Source organism: Lissotriton vulgaris, chromosome 3_1 (genome assembly GCF_964263255.1).
Source record: "Lissotriton vulgaris chromosome 3_1, aLisVul1.2, whole genome shotgun sequence".
Lineage (NCBI taxonomy): Eukaryota > Metazoa > Chordata > Amphibia > Caudata > Salamandridae > Lissotriton > Lissotriton vulgaris.
In genome coordinates, this window is record NC_141689.1 from 340,562,593 (window position 1) to 340,587,274 (window position 24,682).

At 46.4% G+C, this 24,682-nt stretch overlaps 1 protein-coding gene across 2 annotated transcripts in view; it reads right to left on the bottom strand.

Moving 5' to 3' along the window:
- NUP155 (nucleoporin 155) overlaps nt 1-24,682 on the bottom strand; it is an 871,946-nt gene that overhangs the window by 474,482 nt on the left and 372,782 nt on the right. For both annotated transcript variants that reach the window (XM_086960546.1, XM_086960547.1), the window contains one exon: nt 11,442-11,508. In XM_086960546.1, the coding sequence (XP_086816672.1) occupies nt 11,442-11,508 (67 nt within the window). The remainder of the gene's footprint in view (nt 1-11,441; nt 11,509-24,682) is intronic.

Below are 24,682 nucleotides of genomic sequence, written 5' to 3' on the forward strand. Positions count from 1 at the left end.
AAATATATTCCTTCTAATAGGTGAGGTAGTCTAAACTAGTCCGCTTTACACTTACACCTTAATCTTGTCTTTATTCCCTAGGCTACTGTATGTCTAATCCTTTTCTTTCAGCGGTGTGTTACAGTTCCTGTTAGTTACAGAGACCCCGCAGATAACCTTGTCCTTATACTGTATGTCTAATCCCTTTCCAGAGACCCCGCAGATTTGTGTATGCGTATTCTATTGTTATGGTAATAAAGATACCCCAGTTCTTAGTGAACCAGTGTGCATGTGTTATTCTTATGATAAAGCTAGCCTTTCTTCTAACCATATGCTTTAGCAACTGATGGATCAAAAGGAAATAGGAGCGTTTTAATCAGGGAATAACTCTTGCATACAGTGTGTGTCTCTTGTTCTTAAAGCACAGGTAACCTTTCCTTCTAGTCAGGTGTTACAGCCAGAACAGATGCTGCCCCTGATCCGGTAAGTAGGCACTGAATAATTAGGGAGAGAGAGGAGCCCTTGAGCTAGGGAATTATTGACACTAAGTGATTCGGCCATCCCATAATATTATTGTAGTAGCGAACCTTTAGTGAATAGTGAGAGAAACTTCCCAACATAGAGAGAGAGAGAGAGCTGAAGGTATTCATAGGAAAGTGATCGTCGTTGGTAAGCGGCGTTAAAGAGAGCATCAGGTGGAAGCCTGATGTGTAGATCCGCCGGATTGTGGATCGGGTTGTAAGTAAGCGAGCACTGGGAGTGAGACCAGTGTGTAGATCCGCCGGATTGTGGACCGGATAAAAAGAGAGCACTGGGGCTGCAGCTCAGTGTGTATGGCACGCCGGATTGCGTGTCGAGTGAGCACTGAGGGTGATCAGTGTGTATGGCACGCCGGATTGCGTGTCGAGTGAGCACTGATGGTAATCAGTGTGTAATGGTAAATAATCAGAACTGCCCCAGGGTAGATTAGTCTGGACCCATGTGGTCGCGAGACTATGAGGTATGAGTGTGGTGTAGGGCATGGACGTCCTTAGTAATCAGTGAGTATTCCTAGTAATCCCTATAGATTTAGTGGTGTTTCTGATGCTATGAGCCTGTATATTGCGAGTTCCCCATCCTCAGGTAGGTACCCAGGTGCCTGGATAGATGGGTCCTGAGGAGGGAGGTGGTTACGTTTTGACCAGGTTGGTGTTGCTCTTGTGAGCTGGTTCTATCTAGTCTGAGAATCTGGTCATAACAGAAGGGTATACTCAGATGTGAGTCCCTAGCTCATTGCACCATCAGGATTCAAGCAAGCCGGGCCGAAGACGGCTGAAATGCCAGAAACCGGTCCCCGGTAGCTTGTTTCCTTCCCAGTATAAGAATTGGCTTGGTAGTTTGGTCTGCCCTGTTCCATTGATGCACTGGGCCAGGGTCAGACTAATTTGCATATAGCCAAGTTCTGAGCTGGGATGGTGCAGTGAGCTAAAAAACGGTGATGGATCAAGCCCTGATCTTTGGACTGGGTAAGAGTAGTCTGCTTAATTCAGACACTCTGTTCATCACCACCCCCTTTTCTGAATCATTTTTGTCCACCATAAGCGTGGAAGGGTATACTCAGATGTGAGTCCCTAGCTCATTGCACCATCAGGATTCAAGCAAGCCGGGCATAAGACGGCTGAAATGCCAGAAACCGGTCCCCGGTAGCCTGTTTCCTTCCCAGTATAAGAATTGGCTTGGTAGTTTGGTCTGCCCTTTTCCCATGATGCACTGGGCCCGGGTCAGACTAATTTGCATATAGCCAAGTTCTGAGCTGGGAAGGTGCAGTGAGCTAAAAAACGGTGATGGATCAAGCCCTGATCTTTGGACTGGGTAAGAGTGGTCTGCTTAATTCAGACACTCTATTCATCACCACCCCCTTTTCTGAATCATTTTTGTCCACCATAAGCGTGGAAGGGTATACTCAGATGTGAGTCCCTAGCTCATTGCACCATCAGGATTCAAGCAAGCCGGGCCGAAGACGGCTGAAATGCCAGAAACCGGTCCCCGGTAGCCTGTTTCCTTCCCAGTATAAGAATTGGCTTGGTAGTTTGGTCTGCCCTGTTCCATTGATGCACTGGGCCAGGGTCAGACTAATTTGCATATAGCCAAGTTCCGAGCTGGGAAGGTGCAGTGAGCTAAAAAACGGTGATGGATCAAGCCCTGATCTTTGGACTGGGTAAGAGTGGTCTGCTTAATTCAGACACTCTGTTCATCACCACCCCCTTTTCTCCATCCATAACAAGGCGATACATTGGCTGAGGCACACAAGGGGTTGCAGATAAATTATACGGGAGGACATGGCCAAAGTTAGGCGGGTCACAATGGTGAATTCTGAAACCGACTGTGTTGAGATCCAGTTCTTTGACTCCTCGATAGCAGAGAATCTACTAGCTCTTAAGTTTAGAACATCTCCCCCTGAGCGTTCATCGATTCAGATTCATCGGTCCCCGCTCTGGTCAGTGGCCCGGGGGGAGGATGGCTCCGGATTGAGTCAAGTTGACGGACTAGAGGGGGGACGCCTGGCAGATTGTCCTTCTGCTCTCGCGAGCCGCCCTCTAGAAGATGTAGGTATGTGCATGGCCCCACTAGAGCAGGGCGATGTAACTCACAAGGACACTAGGGAGTCTACAAATGCAAATCTCGGCTCTCCTGGGTTGGTAGAGGCGAGACATGTAGATCACAGTACTGCCACTAAGGGGGTAATCCAGCTGCTCTCCTGGAACATAGCGGGGCTACAAAAAAAACTGGCTCTTCCCGAATGGAACGACTTCTTGGCAATTATGACATCTGCTTGTTCCAGGAGACATGGAGCCTGGTCCCCTTGTACATGCCGGGGTTTACTACATACCACATTCCCGCGACCAGCTCGGGTAGAGGACGGCCCTCGAGGGGGGGGCTCCTGATCTGGGTTAGTATCAGACTGAACTGGTCGATATCTATCCGCAACACTCCCTCCCAGGACATTCTGCACTTGTCCATCGGAGGGGCTGATGACGCTGCCCACCTGGAGATCTTCAACATTTATGCTAGAGGATCTCCGGGTGTTGAGGAGACATCTGCCATATCGGTCCTCGATGCAGAGTTGTCAGCTATCTCTAAAAAGGCTGGGGTCATTGTTGCAGGCGACCTTAATTGCACGTTCGAACCGTTGAGTGAGGATGATATCTTGGGCACTAGGGATGAGGATTCTAAATGGGCTATTCCAGCACTAAACCTAGCCCCAATGAAGAAATGGTCCCAAAGAGCTATACAAATTAATGCTCTGGCCCTAGAACATAATTTAAGAGCAGCTAACGGCAGGACTCGTACCGACCCTAATGGGGCTCACACATTCAACAGGATTAGCTCCCCTTCCCGTATTGATTATATTCTGTTAGATGTGGGTCTATGGGCCGACCTTATCAATATCGAGGTCATCCCGAGTCTAGACAGCGATCACAACCCTTTGTCCATGCAACTGACCCGAGCAATAGATATCACATCTACCGCCACGGGCATAATTCCACTGCTGTCGACTAGGGAGGTACAACCATCTAATTGTAATCTCCTGCTGAGGTGGCACATGGTCGCAAAGAAGGACCAGACCCTGGAAAGTATAAGGGATATACTGGAGCTGAAGACGCTTGAGCTTGATTCTCTATCTATCCCTACTTCTACGGCCCAACTGGACTCCAAATTTATTGAGATATATCAGGAAAAGATAGGGGAGTTTTTCCGCATAAAGGATAATGGCGGCCGCAAACCACACTCCACACAAGCAATAAATTTGTGGTACACTGCCCTATGTAGGGAAAGGAGAACGGACCTATCGCTAGCTCTCAGAACAAAAGACCAGACAAAAATAACCCTAGCTAGAAAACTCTACTACAGGACCATCGACAAAGCTAAGAGGGCATGGGAAGAAATGCACTGGCAGGAGCTTAAATCTGCTGCCCAGTTGAAGGACTCTACCCCATTCTGGGAGCTTATTAACATCAGCACAAGGAAGGGAGATGCCCCAATCCCAAATCATATCACAGGTCGCCAATGGTTTGAGCACTTTCATGGCCTATATTTGGGGGGTAGGGGTCTCACCACTAGATGTGTTTGGTACGCCTTGATAGAGAGGTCTGGGCTCTCTTCATCCTCCGGGTCGTGAACCGCATCGCGGGCGGCTATCCTGTTCCGGATTCCTGGAAGGGCGCCGAGGTGGTGACGATTTACAAGAAAGGGGATAGGGAGGATCCTGCCAACTACAGGCTGAATAGCTTAATCGACGTAGTGCAGAAAGTGTTTGGTAGGGTCCTTTTTACGAGGCTGAGGTCCTGGATAGACGAGGATGAGATTCTGTCTCATTTCCAGGCAGGGGGTGGGCACGATGGACCAGGTCTTCAGATTTTTCATGATTTATTGGAAATCTGTAACACTCGAGAAAGGGGCAGCCTGTATTTGGCATTCATTGACTTAAGAACAGCCTTCGACCTGGTTCCTCGTACCAGGCTCTGGCAGGTTCTGTCTGACTTGGGCGTCCCCCCTCCCACCCCCCGATATTGGAAATGATTGTTCGCCTTCACAAGAGGAACTACGCTAAAGTGAGGTGGGGCCGACAGGGACACCTGACAGAGAGTAGCAGCAGAGAGAGGGGTACCCCAGGGTTGCGCTCTTGCCCCAACCTTGTTCTCCCTCTTTTTTAACGGGGTGGTGGCACACCTGAAGGAGGACCCTGCCGATGCGCCAACCATGGCAGGGGGAAAAAAAAAAACACACTGCTCTTTGCAGACGATACCCTTCTGATCTCTAAAAGCCCGATGGGACTCCAAAAACTGCTGGATCGGTTCAGCCAGTTTTGTAAGTCCAGAGGCATGTGTATAAATACAACCAAAATCAAGCTAATGGCTCTGGCCCCATTCAAGCGTCTTAGAAACAGTATCAAGTTGGATGACTCCCCTCTAGAATTAGTCGAAGCTTTCGACTATCTGGGTGTACGGGTCAACAACTTGATGAAATGGAACTCCCATCTGACAAAGATGCTACTTAACCATAAACGAGTGTCGGGGGCCATTGCAAGACACCAGCGCCTCTCCCATAGCCGACCTGTCGCCCCCGCCATCATGGTCTATGAGGGAAAAGCCTTGCCTTCGGCCCTACGTGGGGCAGAATTGTGGGGCTTTGAGAACTTAATGGAGCTAGTAAGATCGGAGAACAAGTTCTACAGGGACCTGGTCTCGCTACCTCCATCGACCCCTCTGGTCCCTCTCCTACACGACCTTGGGAAACGTTCAATAAGGGATATAGCTAGGTTGCGCCCTCTCCAATTCTGGGTACGCCTCAAAAGGACTCCAGAATTGTGCAACTATGCCTCTGGTCTGACCGAATCGGTCCGCCTAGACACAGGCAACAAAATACCATGGTTATCCAAACTGAAACAGTTGGTGGGGGCTATTGGTTTGGCAGATGTCTGGGATAGCCAGACCCCGCCACCAAAGCGAGTAGTCAAGAAGGCCTATTGGGAGTGGGTGTCCGACGAAGTCACACGAAATATGAAACATGGCTCTCTGATGACGAAGTTTCTAGACTTCAAACCAACCCCCAAACTGGAACCCTTCCTAGATTTTATTGAATTACCGAGAGACAGGGTACTGTTCCTGAAGCTTAGATCTGGCACACTCCCTTTGAACGACTTTACAGCGGGGTGGAAAAACGTGAGGGAGAGGGTGATCGGTTGCCCCGGCTATGCTTCTCCCACTGAATCCATCCCCCATTTCCTCTTTGCCTGTCCAGTATATAGCCAGGCGAGAAGAAGATGGTTGAAACCTGTGTGTTCCAATCTGGGGTCTGCAAACTACAGGGAGGCACTGCGTATTCTCACAACGGACACTTCCGTCCCCAGTGTAATCTGTGGGACAGCAAAATACTTGGGATGTGCCTCGTTAATTAGATCCAAGCTCCTCAGGGCGAGCAATCAGTAGATTATGGAGCTCCAGCAACGTTCCTAATTGTTGCATTTTTTATTGTATATAAATTGTTTTTTTTAATTCGTTTAACTTTTTTACGGTCTTTTATATTTTCTATACCCTGTTTTCTAACTCCATTGTATTGTATGTATGGCCAAAAGATACTCTCTTTTTGATTACATTTAATGTCTTTTTAAAGCAATGAATGAACTGTGTACACTTTTATGATACTTGTATCGAATAAAGCCATACAACAACATCAAGAATGGCAGACTGTGGAAAAAATACACTGTAAAAGACATACGAGGTGTCAGGATACAGGTATCCTGACCCCATAGGACGCAGAGGGATCCAGAGCCCAAAATTGTGTCTTTTTTTAAAAAGAAAACTTTTAAAAAACACAGATTTTCTACAGATTTAAGCCCTAGTGTAAAAAAACATACAGATTTACTGATAAAACCAAAGGCTACAGGATCATTATAGTTAGGCTGATGTTTTACCCATAGAAAACAATAGAAATGTAGCAGTTATTGTTATACTTGCAGTTAGACTTATCTGAAGAATCTATTAATCGTGCCATTGAGTAAGTTAAGGCAACAAGTCATAGTTTCTTAAAATAATTATAACAATAACTGGTGAATTTCTATGGTTTTGTATGGGTAAAATGTCAGCCTAACTATAACGACCATGTAACCTTTGGTTTCATCAATAGAAAAATATGTATTTATTTTCAGTGATTAATAGATTCTTCAGATAAGTTTAACTGCAAGAATAACAATATCGACCCCAACCCCTAAACCCTAAAAGAACCCTTGCCAATCAAATATCTCTACCCACCCTATACCGTAACAATACTCTTGCCACACAAATACCCTAACCAACCCTGAACCCTAAAAATAACCTTGCCACCTAAATACCCCTACCCACCCTAAACCCGAAAAACACCCTTGCTACCCAAATACCCTTACCCAACCTAAACCACAAAAAGCACCCTTGCCACCCAAATACCCTCACCTATCCGAAAACCTAAAAATACCCTAGCCAGCCGATAATCTCACCCACACCAGCTGGCTTGGGGCCAGGCTCCTAGTGCAGCCGTTGAGGGCATTGGAGATTTAAGGATTTGCACACCGCAACAACTTACATTTATTTTGAGAATGAAGTTGGGATTAATGTAATGAGTTTATTGATAAGTTGCCAATGGTGGAAACAAGTCCTTTCACTTTTCTACTGCCAGAAGAATAAATTACTCACCTTTGGAAACGTTTTATCTGGTAGAGACTAGATCTAGCCCCAGATTCCTTACCTTAGAATTATCCTCAGGCGCCAGACTGGACGCCAATGTTTTTCTACAGCAGTACCTTTGCACATCGGTAGAGGGCGTTGGGCAAGTCCATACACTATCGTCCACCGGATGTGACATCGTCAGTCCATATATGCCCTCCCCTGATGAGCTGTTTCTTCGGCAATAACTTTCCGCACTAAAATGCGAAGCCACATATAGAAACTGCTATGGAAATAGTGTGCCCAAAAAGAGTCTTCCCTTTGAAAAAAAGCTTATATGAAGAACAACTGGAAGTCTGTATTCTCCTTTTTGGTCTCCAATCAGTAAACAACTCAGGGAATGGGTGGGGGCAGGAGGGAAGAAGCAACACAGGGAAAGGGTGGGGCAGGAGGGAAGAAGCAACACAGGGAAAGGGTTAGGCGGGAGGGAAGAAGCAACACAGGGAAAGGGTGGGGCAGGAGCAACACAGGGAAAGGGAGGGTAGGGAGGGAGTAGCGACACAAGGTTAGGAAAGGGTTAGGCGGGATGGAAAGAGCAACAAAGCGAAAGGGTGGGACGGAGCAACACAGCGGCAGGGTGGGGAGGAGGGCAGAAGCGACACAGCGAAAGGGTGGACCGGAGGGCAGAAACGACACCGCGGAAGGGCAGGCCGGAGGGCAGAAGCGACACAGCAAAAGGGTGGTCGGGAGGGCAGAAGCAACATAGCGAAAGGGTGGTCGGGAGGGCAGAAGCGAACCAGCAAAAAGATGAGCGAGAGGACAGAAGCAACACCGAGAAAGGGTGGGTGGGTGGTACAGAGGGAGTTAGAGAGAGAAGAAGCAACGTCGGGAAAGGGTGGGCTGAGGGAGGGAGGGAGGAAGAAGCAATACTTTGTAGCAGCACAGAGAAAGTGTGGACGGGAAGGAGGGAAGAAGCAGCACCGGGAAAGGGTGGGCGGGAGGGAGGGAAGAAGCAGCACTGGTGTAAGGGAAGAAACAGCACTGGGCAAGGGTAAAGAAGCAGCACTGGGCAAGGTTAAAGAAACAGCACAGCGAAAGGGTAAAGAAGCAGCACTGGGCAAGGGTAGAGAAGCAGAACCGGGAAAGGGTAAAGAAGCAGCACCGGGAAAGGGAGGGAGGGAAGAGGTCGCACTGGGAAAGGGTGGGAGGGAGGGAAGAAGCAGCACCGGGAAAAGGTGGGAGGGAGGGAAGAAGCAGCACCGGGAAAGGGAGGGAGGGAGGGAAGCAGAAGCACCGGGAAAGGGAGGGAGGGAGGGAAGCAGAAGCACCGGGAAAGGGAGGGAGGAGGGAAGAAGCCGTACCGGGAAAGGGAGGGAGGGAGGGAGGGAGGGAAGAAGCCATACCGGGAAAGGGTTGGAGGGAGGGAATAAGCAGCACCGGGAAAGGGTCGGAGGGAGGGAATAAGCAGCACCGGGAAAGGGTGGGAGGGAGGGAATAAGCAGCACCGGGAAAGGGTGGGAGGGAGGGAATAAGCAGCACCGGGAAAGGGTGGGAGGGAGGGAATAAGCAGCACCGGGAAAGGGTGGGAGGGAGGGAATAAGCAGCACCGGGAAAGGGTGGGAGGGAGGGAATAAGCAGCACCGGGAAAGGGTGGGAGGGAGGGAAGAAGCAGCACCGGGAATGGGTGGGAGGGACGGAAGAAGCAGCACCGGGAAAGGGTGGGAGGGAGGGAAGAAGCAGCACCGGGAAAGGGTGGGAGGGAGGGAAGAAGCAGCACCGGGAAAGGGTGGGAGGGAGGGAAGAAGCAGCACCGGGAAAGGGTGGGAGGGAGGGAAGAAGCAGCACCGGGAAAGGGTGGGAGGGAGGGAAGAGGCAGCACCGGGAAAGCGTGACCTCTGAAGACTGGACCAAGTAAAACTGCAGCCCTGTGGATTACCTTGCTGCCAAAGGATAAGAGTGGACTCCCTGCAAGCTACAGGTTAACAGAGCTCACCTGGACAGCCCCACAAAGAATTCCAAGCCTGGAGTACAGTGGATTTGTAAGGGTTTTGTTCAAGTGGATTGCGGCATTGAAGTTTCACACTTTCAAGGACCCTCTTGGAGATTTCAGAACCTTGGATTGTGTGTTGGATACTTTGGGACCCGCAAGCAGAACGCCAGGAAGGTGTTCTAACTGGACCCCGCTTGCTGAAGAAGGCGGCCCACTACAGTGGTGAGAATTCTTCAGAACAATTTATAAAGGTGTGTCCCTGACAGAGAAAACAAAATGACTTAAAGGGGAGCTATTGGTTTCTAAGCACTAGAAAGTGACTAATCTTTAAAAATGCATATCTCTGGTACCCTACAGTGGATTATTTTCGTTTTGGTGTCATTTAAAAGATAAAAATATTACCTATTTTTATAAATTGGTATTTTGTGTTGTGTCTTAATTATTTACTGAAATGGTGTTTTTGAATGCTTTACATACCTGTCTTTGAAGTTAAGCCTGTCTGCTCGCAGCCACGTTACCAAGGGTTGAGCAAAGGAATAATTTTCTAAGACCTATGCTGAGTCCTATCATGTGTTAGTGGCCTTATTGCCAGTGGCAGTCCTACATTTGCCCCTACCAATAACTCACTTTCCAACACCCTAAATACTAGATTTAGGGGCGTTACAGGCAAGTAAAACGGTTGGAACCAATGGGTCCCTTCCCTGGGGTGGGTACTCCCCCTGTTATGCCACCCTCCAAAGGGACAAAGCCTTTCCCTGGTTGGCTGAGAGTTGTGGTTCACCTCGCCTCCCCCACCTGAGGGGTGGAGTTGGCAGTAGTGGGCACACCTCTCTTCAACACTTGCTTTCCCAGCCAGTTCTCCCGCCCGAAGTGGGGGTCAGAACCAGTGGGGACCAGTTGCTGAAAGCAGCTAGGGGCCTAGGTAAGCTCACAAATGCGGAAAGCCTTTGTAGCTTCCCCTTCGTGAACCCTACTCATCCTGGGGGGAGAAGGCTTGGCACCTCGTCCCAGGATGTGCATTGTTTCGAGCATCAGGCTCTCGACCCAGGGGTCAGGAAACATGTCTGGTGGTGGCAGCTGAAAGCAGCCACTCAGTCTGAACACTAGTGGTAGGTTAGTTTTCAGGGGGCATCTCTAAGATGCCCTCTGTGTGCATATTTCATTTAATCCCACACTGGCATCAGCGTGGGTTTAATGTGCTGAGAAGTTTGATATCAAACTTCTCAGTTTTCAGTGTAGCCATTATGGTGCTGTGGAGTTAGTAATGACAACCTCCCAGCACCATATACTCTTAATGGCAGAACTGCACTTACAATGCCTAAGAATGGACTTGGACACTGTAGGGATATAGGGCTCCAGGACCTGTACCCTCACCACTGGTATAGTGCACCCAGCTAAAGGGGTGACTGATCTATGCCAGGGCAGTGGGTTGTAGGCATGGCACACAGGGATGTGTGCCATGTCGACTCTTCACTTTGTTCTTCACCAAAACGCGCAGCCTGCAAAGGCAGTGTGTGAGTGTAATGGTACAGGATCTCTATGGTGGCACAATAAGTGCTGCAGCCCTTAGAGGCCTTCTCTGGAAACAGTACCCTCGGTACCTGTGGTACCATTTACCAGGATCTGACCTGTGGCCAGAGAAGCCAATTGGATTTAGGCTTGAATGCAGTTTTAAGGAAAGAACACAGGCCCTAGGTTACTGATTAGCAGACGCCCAGGGCACACTCAGTCAAAGCACATCAGCAATTCAGCTGAAAGTGGGGGCAACCATGCAGAAAGAGGGCACTTTCTCAAAGATTAGGATCAGTATCAGTAAAAAGCATTTAAGACCTCTATCATAACCACCTACTTTTTCAGAGTATTAGCACATACAAGGCAGTAATTATGGGTTAGACTGCACTGCTATTGTTACAGAATGGACTGCTAGCAAAAGAGGTTTCATAACATAACCAAATTAGATTTTTAGTAGATGCAAAAAAAATAATGAAATCAGTACAAAGGTGTGATCCATAACAAAGTGATAGCAGTGCAGAGAGTGACAATAGCTATCTCAAACGAAGGCAACTGAGAATTTTAAGCGATCTTAAAATTGTTACGACAACTGATATAGAGGAAGTCCACACAAACAGTTGAAGGGGCTGGGATGTAAATCAACACTTTGTAAACATCTTTGTTCTGACTAAAATTCACTTTTTAGACCACCTGCAGAGGTGAGATACACCCAGTAGCACCAATAAAGGGAAAATGTGGTATTAATCATAAATACCCACAAACTGTCAACTTTATAATCTTACCGCAGTTACTTCACGGTTCCCACTTTTGAATGTTTTGTCCACAGCTATACTTCCATCCCAAATGTTTCTAAAGGAATAGAAAATGGAAGGAAGTCAACCAGTGAAATAAACCAAACATGAAAACATTTCTATAAAATGTAGCTGTTTCTGTCCCTGTACCTCTACATTTCAAGTGGTTGTACGGAGTTCCAAAATCACAACATTATTTTACAAAAAAAATGCTTATTTCATGTATTAGCTACAGTGACCTTCCTCTCTATTATCTATATTCTGAGTGTGGTGCCAATGTAAGAGGTTTGATGTCCCTAGGGTCCTCAATAAATTGGGGCAAGGGTGGGAATTGAACCTGATCAATGTGCTCTCTCATACTATCTTTTGTTCATTTCTTTTTAGTATATACCACAAGGTAAACGTTTGTGAAGGCTTCTCTTTTCTTCGGCCATATTCAAAGGTAATGCCCTATTTTGCTTTTTGCCCTATCCAATGTGTGTCTTTGCCCGTGAGTACTTTATTTTAAATGTATTTATTGGTTTCTAAAGTGCGCACTCATCTCCAGAGGGATATCTAGGCCCTAGACATGAAAGGTCTGAAATCCCTTCTTCGCTGTAGGGTGGCTGTTGAGAGGTCGTGATTTAGTACAACCCTGCTGTCTTCAACTAGCAGTATTCTAGTTTTCTTGTTCACCGTAAGATGTTTCTTTTTGTTAGTGGTCAGTTATTTTGCGCAACAAAATCTGTCTCTCAATGCAGGTAGGCTCTCTTGAACGCCATCCCACTATGTGTGCCATAAAAATTCCAATAGGGCGAGCCTTGCATATTGTGGGGGGGGGGTATGTTGAAAAATATTAGTCAAGCAAGTATCGATGTCACTGCCCTTGCAATCTTCCTTCAAATTTCGGGGGCAAATATTACCCCTTCTGGACCGGTTGTCAAGGTATTCACGTTTCTCCTTCATAAGCTGTGCTTGAGATCCCAATGAGGCCACCGTGGTGTAGGTCAGCTGCACTGCCTTTCTACTGAGTCCAGTCAGGGCATGGTAGCTTCCAACCTGCAGTTCATGGACTGCAGGTCATCTCTTACTCCTTCGACGTCTTACTTTACTTCGGTTCGTAACTTTGCCTTTTCCGTAGTAAAGGTAGTCTCGAAGCTACTTTTGAATTCCTCAAGACAGTTCTTTAAGCCCACATGGGAGAAAGAAGAGGCCGTTACCAGCAAAGACATAATTGTGACTGCCCCAATAGCTGTGCTAGGGCTTACCTTTACTCTGAAATTTGTCAATCGCACCATCTCCAATATGCTTGGAGGGTCTGGGCCGGAGAGTGTCCACTAGGTAACCTAAAAATCAGCACACACCATCCCATCTCACCGCACTGGGCGAATCCGCCCCTGGGTTTGTGGGATACAACAGCAAAGAGGTGGGGAGGGAGAAAAGTGGAGCTCACCAAGGGCACATAGAACCAGTAAGGCTCATCTTACGAGAAGGACTTTGATTTGCACCCTTAATGGGTTTATTACACCGTCCCTTCTGTGCTCGCCGGGCGGGATCAACATGCAACAGCCCTCTTTATAAAGTCCCACAGGAGGTGCTGTGTTGACACTGCTTGGTTTTACTTCTACAACCATTGGTCTTGGGGCTCATACCCATTGAGCAGTCATTCATTATCTGAGCTCTCTTCAGGGCTATCTTCACTTGCTTTACCTGGCTTGCATTCAGGACGAAGGTTAATCCATGCTGATAGTGTCACTTCCCTGTAGGGTCACCACAGTACTCCTATGTCGCGATCTTGCACCTGGCCAGTATGCACCTGTGGCCGCCTTTCATCCCAGAACAGAGGCGCTCTGAGGCTGAATCTAGTTGTCCCTCTGTTTGGAAGGAGAATAAGCAGCTCTTTAATGCTGGCACCTAGCCTCGCACTGCAAAATCAAGGGCAACATCTTGGATTCAGTTAGCAGGAGCCTGCAGTCATATCTGCTTATGTGAAGTTTGTGCAGGGACCCAAAAGCAGCCCATGCTCCATGCGCTGTTTTCTCTAGCTCCTGTTAGACCTGAACACTTTTCTCTAATCAATATAAAAACTGACTGCCCATAGAGGGTCTGGCTGAGAAAAATTATTCTTCTCTTTGGGATGTGACGATAGGTGGGGAATGTGAGAAGACTAACTACCCCATAAGAAAAAAGGGCAACACTTCAAGCATGAAAGACGCTTTAGTTCTCATGACAAGCTTGTCTGGATAAACATAGCTTAACGGAGGAAGAGCATAAGAGCACTGCAAGCTCAATGATGCAACACGCTAAAATAATGGAGACCAAAAACGCATCTCTAAAGATCAAAATCTGCAGCTGGGTAGGGGTTCAAATGCCCCCCCTCCCCCAATCAGGGACATCAGGTCCAAATTAAGGTCTCATTTGGGCATACAACACATAAAAGGATAAGCTGAGAACATACATGTTAACCACTTTAAAACAATCACCACAGTAGGAGACTTGAACAGAGAAGGTTTGCGACAAAGGAACACCGGTAAGGTTTCAATGCAGCCTTTAACTGTGTTCAATGCACAGTCTTTCTTGGCCAATGAATGAGTAAAAGTACATTATCAGAAAGGTGTGCTTTCAAAGCATTCACTCTCTATTTACAGAACACGCAACAACCCATCCAGCATAAACCAACCTGGAGGCGCAACAAACTAACAGGATAATGTCAACCACCTCTGGCAGCAGGACAAAAGAGCTCAAATGTCCCCGTTCAATCTCCAGGCATGCAGAACACAGCTCTAGAGTTTGTGGTGCAGAACATGCCCTATCTACTGCAAGATGAGATCTGCTCTGGAAGACAACTCTGGTAAAATTCCCCAACGCCAGTATGGAGCGATCATAATAACATGGGACCAATCCTTGTGCAGCTTCCACAACACTCGAGAAATCAAGACTATGTAGTGGAAAATTCTATGATGTCAATCAATCACATCGCCCAAGGCTCCCAGCAGGGAAAACTGGAGATCACAGAACTATTGACAAATAGCATTTTCCAGCTACAGCGAAAATACAAACACCAGAATTAACTTTGGGAGAACAGAAAATAAACAGCGATGATAAGGATTTACAAAATCAAGAACATGACTCCAATGATGAATACGAGGAGTTTTTTGAGGAAGGGGGGCTGCTCGAAAAGAAAGACTACTCTAAACCACAAACAGAAGCTAGCAACCCCTCAAGCCTCAAGAAATGGGGAAAGCTAAGAGCCAAAGCTAAGAAATGTGGGAAAAAATTGAAACCTGCTGTGCTAACAACCACTTTAGCTGTAGAAATCGCTGGAGGGAAATCGACAAGCGACCAAACCCCTCTGCTCGAATGGATGCAACCAAGAGGACGGTTTAAGAATACTTCCATGTCTGGCTCAGGAGCCACTTTTGCAGAAGTCAATGCCTCCAAAAATTTGCAACTCTCCACCGCTAACAATGTGGATTTGTCAGACCAAGATATAGACCTAGGATTGCTGGAGACATCTTCGATCAAAACTTTTGCTGACACTGTTGATACTATACCACCTAACACACTACCTATTGGATTAACACAATTGAACTCTAAAAGGTAAAAATAAAGATACACTCCATGTTGATATTAGTTTAGATAGCGAGACCTTACCTGTACCACAAACTATACCACTCCAATTAACCCCAAATCCTTCCAAGACGCCCTCTGAAGCTTCCTCCTTGGACCTTATCTTAAAAACTTTGATGATACACCGCCAAGAAACGCAACAGAATTTCCTCCAACTAAGGGAAGATAATATCAAGGTACATAATTGTCTTCAGGAAGTTACTAATAAATTGAATGGGGTCACAAAAGACATCGAAGGATTACAACAAAGGGTCGTTGAAGTAGAGGAGACACTGGTTACCACTTCAGCTCAAACTAGTCAACACAAAGAAGATATAGGATCACTACATAGCAAAATCGAAGAATTGGAAAATAGGCAGCGCCGACAAAACCTGAGACTTTTTGGAATACCTGAAGGGTCAGAGGGCTCGGATGCCAGGGCTTACTTGGTTAAACTTTTTCAAAGAGCTTTTCCAGACCTCTCTGACTGGGACTGGGACTCCCAACTACAACGGGTACACAGACTGCCTATAACTCTAAAGAACAAAGAAAGCAAATATCCACGACCTATTATGGTCTACTTCGGTAATTACTTGCTAAGACAAGCGGTCTCAATCAAAGCTAGACCGAATACCCCATTGACATTAGACAATGTAACTTTCTTTGTTAAATCCGATCTTAGCAAGTCCACTATGGATAAAAGATGGGGATTACGCAAATTAATTGACCCTTTCAAGTCCATGGGGGCTATAGTCTATCTCCAAGAACCGGCCCGCCTTAAGGTTATGAAAGCTGGCCATACTTATTTTTTCACTGAGGTAAAGGAGGCTGAGCAACTCTTTGCAAAAATGAGAAAGAGAGAGTGGGGAGAGGGGAGGTTGAGAGAGGTAGAAAATGAGACTCATGCCTAACCATAACTGCATAGAGTAATTTAACAAGATACTCAGGCACATATTGTGAATTTGATTTCGAATCTTTTTTTTGTATGACAATAATACGGAGTGTGGGGGATCCTGGGGAGACCTCTCTGATAGGCTGCCCCTTGAGCGGCAGCAGAAGATAGAGGTAGGCCTCTGGGTAGATACTGGGGGGAGGGGTCATGGGTTGGAGGGCTGGGTGGGACGGGTGTGCGGTTTTGCTGGGGGTGGGGCTAAAAGGGGAAAAATTGTATTGCAGGAAAAAAAAAAAGATGGGCAGATACAGAGGCAAAGCTTTTTTATTTTTTAAACGATATATAATACAGAGGAGTACGAAATATTTTGTTATAATTAATGTCTTTTTTTAGATGTTTGGTGTGGAATGTTGATGGTCTCAATAGTAAAGATAAAAGGAGAATGGTACAAGAAGAAATGAATACGTATAGACCTCATATGGCACTTATTTCTGAAACCCATATCGGGTTTCAAGATCGTAAACTTTTATCTCAAATGGGCTATGATCTTGTTGTTTGCTCAACGTTAGGGGCTTCAATCCGGGTGGTAGCTATTTTGAAACAGAAACATACAAAAATGGCTATCATTAAAACGGCTGCTGATGACAGGGGAAGGTGGGTAATTGCTCAGGTGCAACTTGCTGAAAAATATTATGCATTCTGCTTGGTTTATGGTCCTAACGTTGACGAACCCAAACTTTATGAGCAATTAAACATCGAATTACTTGAATGGGAGGGTGAGCTATTGATAATGGGAGATTTTAACTGTGTTATGAATTATAAGAAGGATTCCACAAGTAAAATCAACACAATAAGGATGAGTAGAGTTAGAGCAGCTATAGTGGAATTGGGTAGGATACACAATTTGAAAGATGTCTGGCGCACTAAGCACCCTACTACAGCTGGATATACATACTATTCGGCCCCCCATAGAGTCTGTTCCAGAATCGATATGGTATGGGCAACAGATAGAATTGTGGATAACTGTAATATAGAACTTTGCCCGAGAGTTACATCTGACCACAACCCTATATTGTTTGAATTTAAAACCCTTAACAAAGAGCAAACCCCCCGACAGTTTACTTTCCCTAGGTATCTATGTACAGATGCTGAATTTGTCTTGGGCATTAAAGCGCATATAAATGAATTTATAACTTTTAATATTAACTCAACCACGGTTAATTTTGTGTGGGATGCGTGTAAATGTAGCATTAGAGGCTATGAACAACAATACATTTTAAGGAAAAATACTGAAAGACGGAGGGCAGATAAGCTAACTTTATCTAGTATTCTATCAGCCGAACAACAATTGATAGATGCTGTAATACAGGGGAAGGCAAATATTGAAGAACTGAGATTAGGATTGGTGTCAACGAGGTCGGCATTAAAAAAGACTCTTAGGGAGAAATTTAGTTCCAAAATACATAAATATAAATTAGCCCAATATGAAGGGGGCGATCGAATCGGCAAGGTCTTGGCTTATAAGGTAGCCGATAAAAAAGCTAAATCCACTATAAAATCAATAATAGGGTCAGACTTAATCGAATATAAAAAATCTGAACAAATCTTAGAGCAATTTGCTAAATACTATTGCCATTTATATACCCCAGATAATTCACCCTCTCAGGAAGAAATTACAAATTATTTAGATAAATATTTGCTCAGCCGATTAGATACTGAAGCAATTAAGCAACTTGGGGCTAAGATTACTATTACTGAAATAGAGCTAGCTATTCAAGCACTACCTTCAGGAAAGGCTGCGGGAGAAGACTGCCTGCCTATAGAACTATATAAAATTTGTGAGAAAGAACTCATACCGCTTTTTCATTTGGTGATAGATTCTGTAGGTCAAACAGGAAGCGCTCCTATATCTTGGAGAACTGCAAAAATAATATTTTTTCTAAAAAAGGGCAAACCACCAAAGGACCGAGGGTCTTATAGGCCCATCTCATTGATAAATACCGATGCCAAGGTCTTTGCCAAAATCCTGGCTAACCGTCTCGCCCCTATTATGCCTGATTTAGTGAACTGCCAACAGCATGGGTTTGTAGTGGGAAGAGACACCACAACCCATATTAATACTGCAGTGACTGCATTTGATGTAGCCTCGACAACTCACACTCCACTCGGAATGGTTATGCTGGGCGCGGAGAAAGCGTTCGACCGAGTGGGGTGGGAGTATTTGTGGGCGGCATTGAGCGCATTCGGTATACAGGGACAATATCTCAGATCGGTTTGATCCTTATATGAACTACCAATGGCAATAGTTAGTTATGCTGGAGTTAATTCAGCTAACTTTGCAATTAAAAGGGGGACAAGGCAGGGGTGTCCTTTATCACCCCTGCTTTTCGCTCTAGCCCTGGAACCATTTTTAAATGCTTTGTCCGTCCAAGATAATAGAATACCAATACAACATGGTGGCAAGAGTTTGAAAATAACCGCTTTTGCTGACGATATAGCTATATTCACTACAGACTTAGTTTTGGCACTCCCTGAGATAATTAAAGAAGCTAGTAAATTTGGAGAGATATCAGGCTATAAACTAAACGTTGGAAAAACCCAAGTAATCGCCAACTACAAACCTGCTCAACCGATATTGGGACTCTGTACTAATGCTATCTATTTAGGAGTTAAGCTTGCAGCAGAAATAGAGAAAATCGTAGCATTGCACTATGACCCTTTACTTAAGGAAATAACTACATCTTTAAAAAACTGGCATAAGATTCCATTGAGCCTGGTAGGACGTATAAATTTAATAAAGATGAAGATCGTACCAAAATTGCTGTACCTATTTAGATCTATTCCTCTACAACTCAACAACATATATATAAAAAAAAAATAGAGAGCATATGTAGCAGTTATATCTGGAGCTATAAAAAAGCTCGTAGATCAATGGCTTGTTTGAAACTCTCAATTGAAAAAGGGGGTCTAAATTTCCCGGATTTTAAACTATATTTTTTTGCAACTTTTTTTCAACGCATACGTAGCCTAATAACCAATGATGCTTCCTTATTTTTCCATCAATTTATGTTGGGACAAGATAGTAATCAGTTTTTGTACCGTGTGCATGACCCTAATTATTTTAAGAGAGTCAAGTTTAAGACCGCGAGACATATTAAAAGAATCTGGGACCAAATAATGATTTTTTTGTAAGATACCTTTCTTTAATGCGGAGCTACAGATTTGGGGGAATACAGGGCTACCAGGCTTCTTTTCAGATGGCGCGGCAGCCTTGTGGCTGGATCATGGTATAAGCACTTTAGGTGATTTATATGGCTCGGATGGTTTTTTGAGCTTTAACGCATTAAAATTAATCTACAAAATTAGAGACACAATGTATTTTAAATACATTCAGATGAAAGATTATTTGGTTAATAAAATGAAAACTAAGAAAATAGAAAACTCAGATACCTTAAAATATCTTTACTCGAAACACACTAAATCACTTATTAGTAGGAGCTATGCCTACTTAAGTAGCCACAAGCAAGGAGACTGTGAAAACATGGCGGAAAAATGGACTATCCGACTAGGTGTGAACATCAATCCTAGCCAGATTGCAGCCTCGCTCAGACAAATAAACCTAGTGGTCCAATCCTCAAGCTTAAGGCTTCAATTATATAGAACGGTGACTCAAATATACTATACACCTCAAAGAATTGCTAGCTGGACCCTGGGAAATGGTCCCAGCAAGCGAACTAAATGTCCCAAATGCAATCTAGAAGCCGCCGGTATAGAACATATGCTCTATCAATGTCCGGAACTTACAGCATTTTGGAAAGGATTAACCGCGGCTTTAAACAGTAGACAAATTATATTTCCAACACTTTCGGCACATTTAGTATTGCTAGATATACAAGATACTAATAATAAGTATAAAGACTTGATTTCTATTGCTATTGCTTGTGCTAGGTTGGTTATTGCACGGACTTGGATCTCTAAGGAACCACCCAACATTATGGAGTGGTGGAATCTTATTAATGAAATACATACGATGGAGCTTTCATTGGCCAAGCTAAGGGGTACTAAGGCATTGAAAGCGAGGCAAAACATTTGGGGTACTTTTATCTGATCTATATGTATCGGCAGCAACTAAACTAAAATGATTTACTTTTGGATGTACACTGTTATCCTCTGTATTTATGTAACCGTTAAATTTATGTTTGGATATTTTTGCCTCTGAAATTTGTATGCAATGTGATGTTGTTTTTTCTTTCCTGCAATAAAAAAAAAAAAAAAAAAAAGAAAGCATTTTTCAGAGTGGTGGAAAGTACCACCTGAGAAATATGTACAGCAGGACCTCTGGGTCGAGATGTCAACCATGGCTGGTAAAATGACACAGGGAATTGTCTGCCAGAGGGAATGGATTAACCTCCCCAAAGCTCCTTCCCAGGTTGGGAGCAAAGAAATTCGGAAAATGGAGCCGGAGGTGGCGTGGAGTTGGGGGCGACGGCACTGCTAAGGCTGACAGACCGCTGAGCCAAGAGAGCGCAAAAGCATTCGCAAGGGCGGCGGCTGCGAAATTGGCGCTACGTAGAGCAAGGTTGCAGAACCCCAGGATACTCTCCCGTCAAACGGCGACAGGATCTTGAGGACGTGGACCGGCAATGCTAAAGTCCCAGTGAGGCGACGTCACTGCCGAGGATGCAGGCCTACAATGCCCGAGGAGTGTGAAAGGGACTGAGAAAGCTGGGGAGACACCTTCGAGACCGAAGTTGAGTGAAATTCTCTCCTGCACAAACAACGGAGCCTCGAGGAGGAGAGCCGATGGAACTGGGACCGCGGAGGGCAAGACACGTATCAGGCTGACCTGAGTGACACACCTAAGGCCCATGAAGTAGCTGATACTGGGCCTGGTCTAAAGAAACCGGAGAGTAGCAGCGGTGCAAGTGGAAGGCAGGCCTGGGATGAATACCGGGACTAAATCCCAGACTACGCACTCCCACTGAGCGGAGTAAGAGACCCCTTGTGATCGGAGGGCTGAAGATCTACTGGCGCAGGGAACGTGGGGAGGTCCAGAGACATAGTGGAGGCACCCTTTCCTCCCAGAATAGCAAATGGGGTACGCAATCAGCCCGAGTGAGGGAGACCCCCGGCGGTGCCAAAGACTTGAGGCGCTAGAGCGGTGTGCCCACTGAGGGCAGAAACAGCGGGGACCCGGAGCGCCTGGAGAACGCGCTGAGCTGCCTTGGGCACAGAGGGTTGATCCCCTGAAAGTGTGGAGGTGGGAATCGCCCCAAAGTCTGCTCTAGCTATTGAGGTGGTGCGGAAGAAACGCGAACCGCTGAGGCTCCACGACACACAACTAGAGAGGCGTAGCAACATCAGAAGGACCGAGCCAAGAGACCTAGGAGGCCGGGGCTGTACCTGGGACAAGCCTACATGGACCCCTTTGATACACTATTTCAGAGGATACTGAATATCGAGGATAACCTACCCTTGAGACATAGTCCAATTGCATGGGTTGAGAGACTACGTAGCAAACCGCACCTAGTGTCCCAGAAGAACAACATTTTACCTTCAGTAACTATATATCTATAAGAAAAATAGGTTAGTTATAGATTCCTTACCTTAGAATTACCCCCAGGCGTCAGACTGGAGCCGGAAAGTTTTTCATCAGCAGTACCTCTGCGCTTCTAAAGGTGGCGTTGGTCGACTCCGCGTTAGTCGGCGGCGGCGTGGTCGCCGGGATGATGTCGCAGTATCTACATAGGCGCCGCCCTCGCGCTGACGTCAGTTCTGTACACGACTTTCCATGCCAGAAGCACAGAGCAAAGAACAACACTGACCACTGGTGCACAAAACTAGGGTCCTGAAAGGAAGTCTTTAACCCTAGAAGTCAGTTCGCAGAACGGGGAGGACAGGTGGGGCAGTAAGGAATCTACAACTAACCTATGTTTCTTACAGATATATCATTACCGAAGGTAAGTAACTTGTTCATCTGAAAGAAAATTAGTTCTAGATTCCTTACGCGTCAGAATAGATACCGCAGCAATACCAACCTCAGAGGTAGGTCTGCGAACTAAGTTCACACCAGAAAGACCTGGAGAAAATAACAGCCAAAGAAGCCGTCTCTCCAGACTTGGCTGTCCAGGCAGTAGTGTTTGGTGAACATGTGCAGCGATGCCCACGTAGCTGCCTGACAGATGTCTTTAAGAGGAATACCCCGTCCCAAAGCAGTAGTAGCTGCCTTCGCCTAGGTGTAATGGGCGCGCAGCCCCACTGGAGGCTCCTTCTTTGCCAAAGAGTAGAAAGCTTTGATGCACAGAACGACCCACCTGGATATGGTCCGTTTGTGCACGGCCCGACCTTTCCTTGTGCCCACGTAACCAACAAAGAGATGGTCGTCCACCCAGAATTGTATGGTGTGATCCAAGTAGATGGAAAGACCATCTATTGGATCCAGACGGTGGAGCCTCTCTTCCTCTTTTGAAGGAGGCAGAAAGAAGGTGGGCAAAGTGATGGTTTGACCAATGTGGAAAGAAGTAACCACCTTAGACAGAAAGGAAGATCTAGTTCAGAGGACGACCTTGTCCGGATGAACAGCCAGAAAGGGAGGCTTGGAAGAAAGAGCTTGTAGATGGCCAAAAGAAAAACAGTTTTCAAAGTTAGAAGCCTAAAAGGACAGTTATATAGAGGCTCAAAGGGAGGGTACATAAGTTATGTAATCACCAAGTTCAAGTCCCACTGAGGCATTACGAAGGGGACAGGAGGAAAAAGAAGAGTAAATGCCCTTAAGGAAACGATTTACAGCATGGGACTTGAAAAGAGAAGGCTGATCAGGGAGATTAAGGAAGGCTGAAATTGCCAAGAGATAGCCCTTAAGAGTGCCCAGAGCAGAGCCCTGCTGGGCCAAAGAAAGAAGGAACAAGAGAACCTTAGAAAGAAGGGCGGAAAGGGGATCTGCAGCCTTTGCTGTGCACCATGGCACAAATGTGTTCCATCTGCAGGCGTATACCGTCTTAGTAGTGGGACACCTGGCTGCCAAGATTACATCACAGACTTTGGGAGGCAGGTCAAACAACGTCAACTGCCGCCGATCCATCTCCACGCAAGGAGGTGAGGCTGGACAGATTCGGGTGGAGGACGTCCCCTGCTGCTGTGACAGAACATCCTCCCGAAGAGGCAGTTTGATCGGAGGATCGATGGCCATGTGTAGCAGCTCGGGATACCAGACTCTTCATGCCTAATCCGGAGCCACAAGAACGACTTGGGCTCGGTCGCACTTGATCTTCTTCAGAACTCTGGGCAGAAGTGGTATAAGTGGAAAGGAGTTTAGAAGATAGCAACTCCACTTGTGACGAAAAGCGTCGCCTAGCGAGTGACGCCTTGGAAATTCCAATGCGCAGCATTGCTGACATTGCAAGTTTTCTTAGGTGGTGAGTAGATCTAATCAAGGCACTCCCCACGGCTGAAAGAGACTTTGCACCACCTCCGAGTGAAGACGCCATTCGTGACCATCATGCACCTGCGGCTGAATTCTTCTGCCCTGGAGTACAATGAACCTGCCAGGTGTTGAACCACGAGGATCATGCCCTGATGTTCCAACCATATCCAGAGAGGGAGGGCCTCTTGACATAGGGTCCACGACCACACCCGCCCTGTTTGTTGCAGTACCACATGACATTGGTGTTGTCTGTGAACACCTGCGCTACTCGTCCCCGGACAGAGCCAAGAAATGCTTTGAGTTCAAGACGAATCGCCCAAAGTTCCAAAAGGTTGATGGGGAGCCCGGACACTGCCGGAGACCAGAGGCCTCTGATCGCCTCTCCCATGTGTCCGCCCCATCCCAGAAGGGACGTGTCTGTCACCAGTGTGTGGTCCGGTTGGGGAAGGGAGAGAGATATTCCATTGACCCAATCCAGCTTTGTTAGCCACCAAGTTAATTGTCGTGCAGTGCCCTCCGAGATCTGGACACAATCGGACAGATTCCCCTGATGATGCGCCCACTGGAGCTTCAGGTCCCACTGCAGAGCCCGCATATGCCACCTGGCATGATCTACCAGCAGGATGCAGGAGGCCATGAGGCCCAGTAGCCTCAGGGTCATCCTGACTGAAACCCTGTGTAGGAAGGTACATCCTGACTATGGTTGCCCCCAACTTTTTGCCCTGTGTTTTAGCTGGTTTTGGACATAGTCGACCTGGGACCCTGCCAATCAGGACCCCAGGCCTACTGCTCTCTCTTTAAAATGGATTCCATGTACCCTAGGTACATTTCCAATTGGTACTGGGCCACACTATCAGACCCTGTAACTCAGGGCATGGGTGTACCCGGGGCTGCCAGGGGCTGCAGCATGTATTATGCCACCCCTGGCTGGCCTCCTAAATTTGACACAACTGGCTGCTTGACAGCTGGGGCAAAGTCGTGTAATCACCCTTTGCTGTAGATATAGTATACCTATATCTAACCCTAAAATGGACACACAGATTCCTATCAGTCACTCCTATGGCAGGCCTTGACAATCCTGAAGGCAGAGTGCTTGGAATCGTGTGAGATGGTGCTCTGGCATGAGCTGAGCCTGTCTGCAGCTTGCGGAACCAAGTCCTAATAGCTGTTCCATGATATCGCATACCATATACTCTTAAGTGCATTATAATCCTCGCGGTTAAATGCTATCTTTGGTATTGCTTTATCAAAACATGTCGAGTAAGGTGTCATACGAATTGGAATACTAACCCCTCGCCAATTCTGGCGACGGGGTTAGCATTCCACCCT